General features: G+C 41.1%; 1 protein-coding gene across 1 annotated transcript in view; it reads left to right on the top strand.

The window, feature by feature from the left end:
- Nucleotides 1–13,841, top strand: part of TARBP1 (tRNA guanosine 2 -O-methyltransferase TARBP1) — a 118,210-nt gene that overhangs the window by 27,341 nt on the left and 77,028 nt on the right. Inside the window, 3 exon segments of the mRNA XM_075064163.1 lie at nucleotides 539–674; nucleotides 7,924–8,020; nucleotides 11,956–12,045. Coding sequence (XP_074920264.1) covers nucleotides 539–674; nucleotides 7,924–8,020; nucleotides 11,956–12,045 — 323 coding nt within the window.

Genomic DNA, 13,841 nt, shown 5'->3' with positions numbered 1-13,841 from the left:
AGAAGTAATGGACAGTCAGTAAGCTCTTCTAGAAAGTTGTATTTCAGTAACTGTAGATGGAAAAGTATTTAAAATAAAGTATCTCACACTTGTGCTTCTGCAGTTCAGTTTTCTTGAAAAGCTACTGTCCTTTCTGTGGAAGTGTTTGTAGCACTGCACAATCAGTTAAAATATACAACTGAAAACCATTATAAAATAGATAATTTAAAACCAAATTAAATATTAAAATTGAAACCAAATAGTAATAGACAATCCTTGCTATTTAAGAGCTTAATTTTTGGCTTTCTTGCTCAAGCAGTGTAGAACTGACCCTGAATCTTCATCATGAAAGCACCCACTCTTTCCCTCTCTCTGCACCTACATCATTTAAATGGTTTCAAAACAACAAGAAATGGATTCTGGCTATACAAAATGGAATTTTTCATTGAAAATGTTACTGTATCAGTTAAGATATTCTTTCAAAATACAGTAGTTTCAATATTGTAGTATTTCAGCTGACCTACAAAATATTTTTTTTTCTGGTTGCTCTTATTTAAAGGTAGTTTCCTGTTAAAGTTTATTCAGAAGATGACAAGTAGGCACTGGTGTGCTGTTCCCATTTTGTTTCTGTCTATGGCACTGGCATGTATCCCATCATGTAAAGCATTGGGTACAGAAGGACTTCATTCTCTAAGGTAACACACTTCAGCGACTTTGTCCCTTACTTATGCACAGGTTCTGGGAGACTAATAAAACAATTCTGGGGAACGCACAGCAGAGTCTGACTCTTTTTGGGGAAAATATAAATAATCAAGTGTAGTAGAAAGACTGAAAGCTTAAACTTGTAAAGAAACTTTTTTTTGTATCCTTCCTCACTCTCTTCTACTATGGTCCAGTAGAAAAGCTCTGACTTTTCACAAAGCAATCACTCTATATCTGACCTATCAGTCCTTATCCTCAAAGGAATCCTGCACAACACTTTCAAAAGATGAGCCTGGGAGCTTAAATTCATAACTGTGCTAGACACTTAAAAATTATGGACTGAATAGAAACACTGGATTTATACCTTATTACAACAGTCTGAACCCACAGCCAACCTCTCCCAGCTGCTGCTCCCTCCACTCTTCCTTTCCTCCCTGTGTCTGGAGAGATGTTTAATGGGGCATTTCACCTTGAATGGTCCCTTGAAATATGTGTTAACTGCTTATGTCACACAATCAGTTCAAATCTTGTATTTAGCAGTGACACTTTGAGTTAGGCCATGTGTACACTTACAAGCTTACAGTGGCACAGCTGTACTGACACATAAGATTGCTCAAGTAGCTGTGTTACACTGATGGGAGAGAGCTCTCCCGTCGACATAATAAAATCAGCTCAACCAATGGCGGTAGCTATGTTGACGGGAGTGTGTGCTGACTGGTGTTTATGCTGGCAGAACTATGTCGCTTGAGGTGAGTGGTTTTTTTTTCCTCACACCCCTAAGCAACAAACATTTTGCAGACAGTGCTAGTGTTGACATGGCTTAGTTTCCCAGACCTGAAGAAGAGCTCTGTGAAAGCTCTAAAGCTTGTCTCTCTTACCAACAGAAGTTGGTCCAATAAAAGATATTACCTTATATACCTGGTCTCTCTAATATCCTGGGAGCAACATGGGTATGACTACACGGCATATTTACTAATACAAATTTTCGTGTTCTTCAGAGGCTTTGACTCAGTAAAGAGATATCTTTGTTAAGCAAGCTTTTTTGCATATTCCTAGTATCTAAGAACATAAGCACAGTAGTAAATTAAGCAGCATTAAACAAGTGTAGTCAACAGCATTCTGATTAAAGAACACATTTAAAGTGAATGTGAGGGACAAACTGTGAAACTTGTGGCACATTTTTCTCCCATGTTGGTCTTCGTTGGTTCCCGAATGGATCTGCCAAGCTCTAGTGGCAGAAAGTCTGCCTTGAGAGGTATTGGCAGCAAGCACAACGCTTTTGTGAGCCCTGACACAGCACTGTTTTTGCAGCTAATTACCACAACCCACATAGCACATGACGCTGGCTGGGAAGGGGTTATGGTCAGGGCACAAGAATGATGTGCTAATTCAGTGCATTTCCTGGCTTCCTTTGCCAGTAAGGATGTTGTGGAGAACCCTCTGGAATGTAAAGCTACTCTCCTCTGGTGAACTTCCAAGTGAAAGCAATATTTCAAATGGTGCTTACCCTCTTTTAGGGGTGAATTCCCCAATTTGGGTAAAGTTGTCTCTGCTTGCTTAGAGTCAATACAATTTGCACTCCAACTCTTACCCACCCAGTGGGAGTGAATTAACTCAGACTGCAATTTTTAGTTTTTAGGGAAAACTTGATTTAATTGGAGAGCTCTTCAGTGGGTGATAGGTTATAGGCACTATGTGTTTAACATTAGGTTCTTTTGCAGTACTCATGGCAATATTACATTATCATTAATTATGGAGGCATTGGTCATGAATGTATAGTTAAAAGGTTAAATCAGTTTTCATTTCAACAAGCACTTTAAACTTTTATTAACATGGCCTAAACCTAGATTGTAAATTTTGAGTACAATTTGAATTTTTCATGTTGGTTTGAAAATTGAGTTGATTCAGAGAGAACGATAATTCCAAAATAATCCCCTTTTTGAAGTTTTTCAATGGATTGTTTCATCTTTTTTGGATTCTCTTTTGCAGGACATCTAAGAGATTGGGCTTTTTGCTTTGCTCTGTGTGCTGATTAATACAATATCAATTACAAATACATAGTGCTTGTGTTTGTGATGACTTTCCACTTTTTCCTCCATAAATGGAAAAAGAAATGCACCAAGATGAACCCACCATATTTAGCACTGATGATGTAATACATCCATTCTGATGAAATCATCTGTTGGTGGGTGAGAGAGACAGAGGAAGGTCAGTCAGCCTATCAACCCACCAAATACCCCTGTAACCTAGGAGAAATTCTGTGAGCTGGGCAAGAGACAACCATGAGCTTCATGCAGGTCCCCGTTCTTACTGTTGACCAAAGGCATGAATGTGGATCCTAGAATGTAGACGATTAAGAGCTGCCACTGCATTAGGTAAACAAGTTAATAGCAGAAATAGGATTCTAATATGGTAGACCCAGATTTTAGCTATTTGGCTGCATTGCCTTTCAGATAGGATAATCAAATCACACTCAGTCTCTAACCGCTCAGCTTCATGCTTCTCCTAGAGTCAGCGATAGAATCCTGGATTCTTCAAATAGTGTCCCTAAGGGTGCTCCACTTCAGGTGCGCATGTGCCACACAAGCCCTTGTTTGGAGATTTTCAGTTAGTGTCCATTTGGCCTGCATGTGTGCCCATACCAAGGCTATATAGGAGTATGTGGGCAAACCACCCTCAGTTCCTTCTCAACTCCTCCGGCCTGAGTTGGAGCCGTAGTATGTCCACCTTGAGCATGCATTGATTTTTCTATTATTTCTACAGTGGGTAAAATAGTTTTTATAGTTAGTTGTTAGAATAGTTACAATTTGATAAGTAGTGAGAGGATTATTTTACTCCTCTTTCCCCTCAGAGAGAGGTTTTTTGGTAGGTTTGTTTTTTTGTGCCAGGGAATGCCTGGCTTTCCAGGTTTCAAATGATGTCTCTCCTGTACTTGTGAGTGATGGTCTTAAAGTGTGTCCATTGCTTGGGGAAGTTCCACTTCTCCCAGTAGTTCAACTTTTGCCTGGCCCTCAAGTCCAGGGCAAGGAAAAACAGGGAGATTAAAAGCAGACTGCTAATGATGGAACACTCCCTTTGGCCAGCTTCTGAGTTAGGTCGGGAGACACCCCCCAACTCCTGTGTGCCCTTCTCCTCCAGATGGGGAAGGCTTACAAAAAGAGTCAGCTTAAGGAGCCAGCTCCAAAAGGTCCAGGTGAGATCCACAATCTCTGAAGCGTCAACCTCTTGACTTAGTACTATTGAGTTGAAGGACTCCTTCTCCAGTACTAGTGGGACTGTAAAGTCCCAGACCATGAAGGAAAGACATGGCTTCAGTAGGGTCTGGGTACCTTTTGTCAGCAAGGAGGGGAAGCATAGACACTTGTGACTGGCACCACCATGTTCAGAATAGCTGTCAGAACCGATGCATGTGGTATCCTCAGCATTGAGAAAGCAGTGATGCTAGACACCATTGGCATCTAGTTCAGTACATCAACCATCAGCTTCAGGGGCTGTGGCCTTGACTACTGCATCCGTACCACAGGAGTTCAGATATACTAAGGACTTCTCAATTACAGATGAACAGGAGTCCCTGCTCCTGGTAGGTACTGAGAATCTCTTGGTATTAAGATCCAGATCTCTAGACTGCTGTCATCTGGACCACAGGACTCTACCATTTTCTACATGTGCTTTTCGATTGGATGAGATGAAGGAGGATGAAAGTGACTTCCAGTCAGTTTCCTCTATTTCTGTTCATGGTTCTCTAACATGTTCCTTCAGAAATACGTTCTTTGAAATTCATAGGGAAGATTGGACTCATTATTGAGGGCGGTTGAACCAACCCTGCATGCCATCCCCACTTCTGTACTACAGGCCCTACCAGTGACCATACTGGGACCCCTAGGTTGCCCATCAAGAACAATTTCCCAGATCACTCATTTCCAGTTCACTCAGCCTGTCCCTGGCAACTGGGCCGGGGCAGAGGGCGGCCTGCTGCTGCCACCACCCCCCCACCCATGCTCTCTCTCAGGAAGCTGCTCCCCTGAGCATTGACCTGGAGCAGCCGGTGTGAGAAGTGGCTGGTCCCACCCCTTCTGCTCCCTGCCCGGGCCCGGCTGTCAGGGACGGGCTGAGCATGCCAGGGGGCAGGTGCAGCGGAGGACAGGGTCCCCTCCTCGCACCCTGGCAGGCCAAGCAGAAATCTGGGGTTGGGGCACTTAACCCCGCATGCTCCCCTACATATCACCTATGAGGAACTGTCTTCAGTAGCTGGGACACATTGCAGCTTGCACCTTTGTGACCGATCACACAAAGCTGTGTCTCCACTGCCTCCAGGGTTGGCTCAGAATGACCACAAAGACAGCTTGGGCAAACAGGTGACAGTTCCTTTACCATGTGAGAAACTCCTTAGACTATGGAAGGATCAACTCAGTGTCTGTGCAGGCATTCCTTTCTGTAGTGCAGCCCCATCAGTGAATTTAACAACAGATTTATCACTATTGGGATGGGGAACCCATCTCCATACCTTCACGACTCAGGGCAAATGGAGAACTCATGAAACCAGTCTCCATGTCAATCTGTTAGAGAATAGGGCTGTCAGGAATTCTTGCTTTGATTTCCTACCGTTAATCATGGGCAAATCAATCAAGGTCATGCATTCTATATCAACAAGCAAGATCCCTCTCCCTGTGTGCTGAAGCCATGAAATTATGGAATTGGTGCATAGTTCATTAAATCCAAATTTCAGTGGCCTACCTGTCAGGTATTCAGACCTTCAGAGCCAATTTCCTCAGCATACACTTCTCACAGGATTACGAATGGGAACTAGAACCCAAGTTCTCCACAGCATATTGCAAAAATGGGGACTGCCAGAAGTGGATGTCTTCACCACCTCCAGGAAGTGAAAGTGTCCTTTTCTTCTCAAGAGGGGGTCTGGGCCACCAGTCCTTGGGAGATGCCTTTCTTCTATCTTGGAAGAAGGGCCTCTTCTATGCGTTTCTCCAGTGCCGCTGATACTGAGAGTGATAAGCAAGATCAGACAGGGCACAGCCAGAATTATCCTTATAGTGTGACCTGGCTGAGAGACGGTTGGCACCCTTACCTTCTACACGTATGTGTCAGCTCTCATTCAGGCTCCCAACCATTCCTCATCACCTGTTACAGGATGCGGGTTTTGTGCTTCATCCCAACCAGTGGTTCTCCACCTCAGGGCATGGCTCCTCCGATAGTTCACGTGGTTAGAATCCTCCTGCTCTATGGAAGAACAAGTATTAGTAGAAAGAGATCAACCTGGAGAAATAGAAAAGATTCTTCTATTAGTGTTTGTTGTCACTCCCTCCTGCCTGATTTGATGCTACTTTCAGTCATCCTGGATTGTCTTTTGGATCTATGGAAATGTGGGTTATCAGTTTTATTAAGGTCCATTTGGCTGCAATATCAGCCATTCATTCTCTGGTAGATGATTTCTTCATATTTGTTCATCTCATCTGGTTTCGTCTAAGTTTATTAAGGGTCAGAGAAGTGACAACTCGTAGATTAGAGACCCTACCCCGACCTGGGATCTCAGCCTGGTACTCAGTTACCTTACGAGACCACCATTCAAACCAATGGCAACCTGTTCTCTGTTGCATTTATATATGAAGACAGCATTTTTAGTAGCTATTACGTTGGCCCGTAGGGTCGGGCAGATTGGAGCCTTGATGGCAGTTCTCCCCACCCCTACGCCCCTGACGTTCTTTAAGGATAAGGTCTCTTTACATCCATTCCCTAAATTCTCACTTCAAGTTATATTGGAATCCCACCTTAATCAATCCATTCATCTACTAATGTTATTCCCAAGGCCACATAGTTCTCTGCAGGAATCCAGTTTACATACCCTAGATGCTAGAAGGGCATTGATCTTCTACTTAGATAGGGTCAAGCAATTTAGGAAGTCACTTAGGCTCTTCATTTCCTTCATAGATAGATCTACATGGTCCTTGAGCTCTGCTCAGAGACTGTCAATATGGATATCTGGATGTATTATCATTTGTTATGATGCTGCAGGTGTTCATCTCCAATGGGTGATAGTGCCTACAATCTAGCTGAATGTGCTATCTATGGCATTAACAAAGAATGTACCTGTATCTAAAGTATGCAGGGCTGCTACATGGGCTTCAGTACATATGTTTTTGAAACATTACTCTCTCATACACACCGTCACCAGCACTTGGTTCTACAGTTCTGTCTTCAGTTCTGGACTGTTCCAAAGCTCCCTCTTCCATCTAGGGATATTTCTTGGAAGTAATCTGAAGTGCCACACCCATAGGGACACTACTCAAAGAAGAAGAGGTTACTCACTGGGTGCAGGAACTGTGGTTAGTCAAGATATGTGTCAAAATACATTTCAGTCATTTGTCAGCTCCTCTTCCTTGCTTGATCCTGGAACCTACCCACTGAGGTACACCAACCTTGTATAAAAAGAACTAGGAAATAACACAAAAAATGTAGTTTAGTGACGGTTAGAGTTTTGTGTCAGGATACTCAACCAACTCAAAATCTGAAACACATGAAAATGAAAAACTAAGGGAAAAGTATCTGGCATTCACATTGCCTATAACACTTAATAATACACTCCATCAATCTTTAAGGCTTTTGCTTCTTGCTCCAACAGATACTGAAAAGCAATGCTTATCCCAACATAATCGACTTTGAATTCTAGCACGAAATCTTGTCGATGACCTCAGCAATGTTAAGGGAGTAATTTCCAAAATGCATGGAATGTATGACAGGCAGATGTGCCAATCTGGTGATACAGGAGCATCTGAGATCGCTGTTAAGGTTTTGTGATAGAGTGAGAATTTAATGAACTCTGGATACGTATTGCTTTTCAATATCTGTTAGAGATGTAAGTGAATTAAAGTCTTCTGAATTGTTGGAGTGTTTTACCAACAGTGTTGTATGCAATGTAAATGTGACATGGAATAGAGACTTCCTTTACCTTTTCATTTCCATGCTTTTCAGATTTTGAGTTGCAACCTTAATTGTCATTGAACAAAAGTTTTTTGTGTTTATTTAGAATCAGAACCCAACTTGTTTTCGATTGTATGCTCTTCAGGGCAGGAATCATATCATCTTGTATATTTAGAAAGTGCAGCGCACATTCTGAGTGCTCCTGCATTCTAAATATATTGGTCACTACAGTTAAAATATAGTTGGTAAATATGTATTTTAAGAGCTACTTAGTCTGTTTATAATTTAAGGTGCATATTTATTCATTTGCAGAGATGTCCTGCAGTGCACTATGATCACACATCAAATTTTGTTGCGGGGAGCTGCTCAGTGTTTTCTTCTCCAAACAGCTATGCATTTGACGGATGTGGTAAGTTTCTCTTTTTTTTCCTAGTGTAATGTTTTATTTTTTCAGAGATGATAATGCAATATGTAAGTGCTGCCAAATACACCTTGAGCTGCTGATTTTACTGAATTTGTAGTTTTTGCAATATCCATTTTAAAAATGTCCTTGAGTGATGTATGCTAATACTAATAATTCTTTTAACTTTATTTTTCATATGAAACAACTTGATCCTTTTTGTTCAGCATTTCATTTGCAGTACTTTGATGATGATGATATTTGTATTACTGAAATGCCTAGAATCCATAGTCATGGATCCAGGATCCTGTTGTGCTGGGTGCTATAAAAGCAATTATTTAACAATTAAAATTTAGTATTAAAGAGACTTTCGAAATGACTTAAAAGATTTTAAAATGATATTTATAATGTTAGCATGTTGACTTTATAGTCACGTTAAAATATCACTTTCATTTTAGAATGTTGAATATAAGTTGTCTAATTCTCAAATTATTTTATGGGACTGAAATTTTTCATGCTCAGTGTTGAACCAGAAGGAAATCCTTCCCCCCTTTCTCCTCTGAAACATCACAAGAGTTTATCTGGGCACTTTTAAGCTATAAAATATAGTTCAAAAATTTTCAAATGATTTTGATGCTTTGGATAGCTCAGAAAACTTTCGTCTTAAACTTCAAACTTGACCTCAAACAAGGATCATGCTTTTATCTTGATTGATGATTCCTGGATAAAAACTTTATTTAACTGCAGTTAAGGCTGAATACATATCAGTAATTTAAGGGTAAAAGTATTACAGCTATGTTGTAATTGTTGCCCCCCCCCCCCCCCAAACAGGGGGGGGACAATAGAAACCCAGGAAATCCACAGTTAATGTTAAACGTAAAAAATCCACATATAAGTAGAAACGGCTTCTCCTCACCTTCAAGACACTTCTCCTGTTCCTTACCTGCTCTTGTCTCTGATAGCATTATCTTCCTGCCTCTTTCATCAAGTGATGCTAGTCCTGACTGCCTGTTGTTCACCCTCTGATAAATGTTTCTCTGCCTTTTTCATTTATACCAGCAATGTGTGTGTTCTCCTTGAACTGATCTACAAAGCCCTCTCCTCAGGCTTCGTTTCTTTTGTGATGCCTGCAAGACATTGGCCATCTAACAGTGGATAGGCTGATGGCGTGATGGAGTTCAATTTATATGTTTTACTTTAAAAAAATGACCCTGATGTATATAATGTATATAAAACCTACATGATATAAATACATACATTTGATTGTATCCCTCTTTCCTTCCATTCACGTGTGTCTGGCTTTCTTAGATTATAAACTCTTTGGGGTAGGAGATGTCTTCTTGCTAGGACAATGGATGGCACGTGGTGAAGACTACTACTAATCAGTAATACTAATGCATTGTTGTTTACTTATCACCTAACAGGTACAGTGGTAGGTTAATAATAATTTCCTGCAAAGTAGCAATTCCCAACCAGTGGTATTTGGAGAACTTACTATCATGTAGTTGCTGGCTCTTTTTTTAATCTGCTAAATCTCTTTTAGAATAATCTAAAATTATTTTCTTTCCTAATATATTTCCACATAAGCAATTGCTGTAGTTGCGATAAGCATGTCATATGATCATCAGTGAGAATGGAGGTGTCTATGTGACTGAATGAAAGGGGAGCGCACAGTACTCTTGCTTATTCCTGACAGCCACATGAAAGGTTCTCTTTTGTATTCTCTACCCCATTTTCTTTTGTCTGCTAATACAGCTGCTTACCTTTCTCTTTGCTGTCTCAGATTTTGCTGTGGCTGACCATGAACTGACCTGAGCAGGGCTTCCTGTGAAAAGGGAGAAACAGAAGAATTAGTCAGGGACTTCCAAATATCTAAAATAAATATAACTAAGGTTGTCCATTTCCACACCCTGCCCCTCACTTTAAAAAAAAGCCATCATTGAATACCTCGCTTTAAGCCATTCAGCAGAGAATCCTGTGGCACCTTATAGACTAACAGAGGTTTTGGAGCGTGAGCTTTCGTGGGTGAATACCCACTTCGTCAGACGCAGGTAGTGGAAATTTCCAGGGGCAGGTATAGTATATTATCAAGCAAGCTAGAGATAACGAGTTAGTTCAGTCAGGGAGGGTGAGGCCTGTTCTAGCAGTTAGAGGTGTGAACCAAGGAGGAGGAAACTGTTCTGTAAATTGGCAAGCCATTCGACAGTCTTTTGTTTAGTCCAGAGCTTGATGTGTCAATTTGCAATGAACTGAAGCTCAGCAGTTTCTTTGCAGTCTGGTCCTGAAGTTTTTTTGCTGCAGGATAGCCACCTTAATGTCTGCTATAGTGTCAGGGAGGTTGAAGGCTCTCCTACAGGTTTTTGTATATTGCATTCCTGATATTGCATTTGTGTGCCATTTATCTTCTCCGGAGTGACTGTCCAGATGGCCGATGCATACAGACAAGAGGCATTGCTGGCATATGATGGCGTATATTAGTTGGTGGAGTGCAGCGTGATGAACCAGTGATGGGTGTCTGATCTGGTTAGGTCCTATTATGGTGTCCGCTGGTGTTGAATATGTGGCAGAGTGGCAATCGAGTTTGTGCATGATTGGTTCTTGAGCTGGAGTTACTATGGTGCGGTGTGCAGTTGCTGGTGAGAATACTTCAGTTGGGCAGTTGTTCTGTGGGCGAGGGACTGGCTGCCACCAAGACCTGTGAAGTGTGGGATCATTGTCATAGGTGGTGTAGTCCCTGATGAGCCGTGAGAGGGGTTTAGCTCGGGGCGTATTGTGATGGCATGAGTTCTGTTGGTTTCTTTCTGGGTTGTTCTAAGAAAGCAGAACCCAGGACTCCCACGGCCTCATACATACACGCCCGCAGCTAAAACCCCAACGCTCATCAGGGATTACACCCTATCCTGTGACAATGTCCCACACTTCACAGGTCTTGGGTGGCCAGGCAGTCTCGCCACAGACAACGGCAACTGAAGATGTTACACCAGCTAACTGCACACCGCACACATGTAACTCAGCTAGGACAATTCCATGCAACAATCTCGATGCCAACTCTGCCCACATATCTATCCAGCGACACACACTAGGACCGTAACCGAGATCAGACCACACATCATGTTTACTCACCTGCCATCGCACATGTAATATACGCCATACCAGCAATGCCCCTTGCCTATTTACATGGCTCAAACTGGACAGGTCACCTTAGGAGAGGATAAAGGAACAATCTAATATCAGGGAAGTGGATATACAAACACCTGTATGGAGACTGACTTCACCCTCCTGGCCACACTTAGCAGACCTTAGCGGGTACCTGCAGCAACAAACTCAGGTACCAGACTCGCAAAGAGTAAACTGCTTAGCTTTCAGTTCATTTGCAGAATGACACATCACAGCTCTGACTAAACAAAACTGGATGGTCTTGCACAAATTACAGACAGTTTCTCCTCCTGTATGTGTCACAACCGCTACATGGCTTAGAACGGCCTCACCTCCCTGACGAACTAAGCCTTATCCTGAGCTTGCTTGCAGCATATATATATGCCCTGGAATTCACTACTGCGTTGACGATTGGATTCACCCACGAAAGCTCACGCTCCAAAACCTCTGTTAGTCTATAAGGTGCCACAGGATTCTCTGCTGCTTTCACAGATCCAGACTAACACGGCTACCCCTCTGATACTTAAGCCATTCATTCGCCTTCAGTGTACATCTCTATGTGGGTACATCATACTGTAGGAAAATGAACAGAGTGTGTGTCCTGAAAAAAGGCAAAAATTAATATTTCTGGAAAGTTCACATCCCTGTGGTAATAAATTGGGGGTGGGAGGGAAAAGATTATTTTCTTACTGAAACATTTGCCAGATGAAAGCAAACTCTTCTCAGTTTCACACTAAAATATTGTGTGTGTGTGTTGGGCACTAATCAACCTTAAATAATGTCTTTAGGAGAAAGTGTCACTTCCAGAGATTTCAAGTTTTCTCATGTCTCTTAGACCAGAGGAGTCCTTTAGCAGAGGGACTATACTATGGATGGAGGTGAGAATTGAAACTGTTACTGGTTTTGTGTTAATCAAAATGTTCTGTAATACCAATAGCTCAGAACAGTCTATTAGTTACAGCTAATGTTTTAATTCTCTAATACTTTATGCATGTGAACTAATTTTCAGTCCCTTTTGCACTGACATATCTGGCGCTTCTGGCACTGAGTGGTAATTGATTTGTGCTTTGTATCTGTACCTTGTAACGTGTAACACTAAGGAGGGGATTACTTTTAACCCTCAACTGCTATCCAGCAGGTAGTTAGTCAGAAGATGTTAATATGCACCTCCATTGTGTGAGAAGGTAAGGAAGAAGGGGAAAGTTGTTTTTTTCTTTTCTCCTGCAGAGCACCTGAATTCTGCACAAGAGCAGCTTTCTCCTGAGGGCAGAGCTTCTGTTGCACTTCAAAGCAGCATAAGAGCTGGAGCTGAGCTCATACCGGACTTGTATGCCCTGCTTTGCCACAGCATTCTCCAGAGAGAGAACATGAGCTAATTGATAACTTTTGTGTTTGCCCTATTGTAGTCCAAATCAGAATCAGTTCTTTCATACACGCTTTTGGTGCCCAAATACTTGTTCTGTAAGAGACTTCCAGGGATCCACAGTGCCAGCTTGCTTTCTCCCTTGCCATTCCCTTGGGAATTAAGGCAACAGTTTGGGGAGCCTGTACTGGTGTCTAATCTTTTCCATCAGAGATCTATGCTCACTGCATTAGATCAGTGGTAACTTCATGGAGAGAAAGTTAAGCAGGACTTCTTATGAGATATTCAGAGCCACGAGTTGGGCATCTCCCTCTGCTTTTATTAACAATACAAGATGGATGTAATATTCTCGGCTGCTGCCCTTCAAGCAGTTATTCCTGTATTACATGTTTTTTCTTTTCTTCATTTTAGGTACTTTCCTCCCTCACTTTTTTTCCCCTACTGCTTGCTGTTTTTCAGAAATTACAAAGTTAGCGCCAGAGTGGATTTGATTTAAATCATGATTTAAATCACTAGTCAGGAAGACTCGATTTAATCATGAATTTCTACATAGAAGTGCATTCTTATTGGTTGTTAAACTTCAATACATATTCTTCACAACTCAAAGAGAGATGTAGGTTTCATTTTTAGAAGTTACATACTGTACATATTTTTTTAAGTGATTTTATTTTGAAAACTGTTCAGATGACTTTTACAGCTATATCAGAAAATGAATGATTGTTTAGTTATTTCATTTACCAAAGGTAATTGAAGCAGATAGTTCACCTCCCAATGACTTTGTAAATATCTCTAATTCAACAGTATTAATCATTAGTATTTGGAGGATTTTCTTGCCATGCTGTATTAGGAGGAGAACATCACCAGACACACATTTAAATTGTTTTATTTAACTAAAACAACAACGTTATGTATTCTGGATTTTTTTCTTCAACAGCAAACATAATATTTTAACAAAACAAGCATATGAATTTTTGAATTTAGTTAAATATTTAAGTTTTTTAAAATCAGGTTTGTTTTTGTTAAAATTGTTTTTAACCAAAATAGTTACATGAAATATTTTTAAAAAAAATTAAATAGACTATGTCAGCCAGGTCAACATGAGAAACTTAAAATATTGGCTTCTGCAGCTAACTCAGGTCATCTTCACATTCATTTTCCTGTTTGTTCATAATTTGAAAAAGAAAAACAAACTTTCTTGCTTTTTCAGGTCCCAAACGATTTCTCAGTTTGGAATGAGTTAGTCCAAAGGAAGAAAATTTACTTTCTACACTGGCAGAAGAAGCTACTGCTGTTAAAAGTGAGATTATCACT

This window comes from Chelonoidis abingdonii, chromosome 3 (genome assembly GCF_003597395.2).
Source record: "Chelonoidis abingdonii isolate Lonesome George chromosome 3, CheloAbing_2.0, whole genome shotgun sequence".
Taxonomy (NCBI): Eukaryota; Metazoa; Chordata; order Testudines; family Testudinidae; genus Chelonoidis; species Chelonoidis abingdonii.
This window is presented reverse-complemented; position numbering and strand designations above follow the sequence as displayed.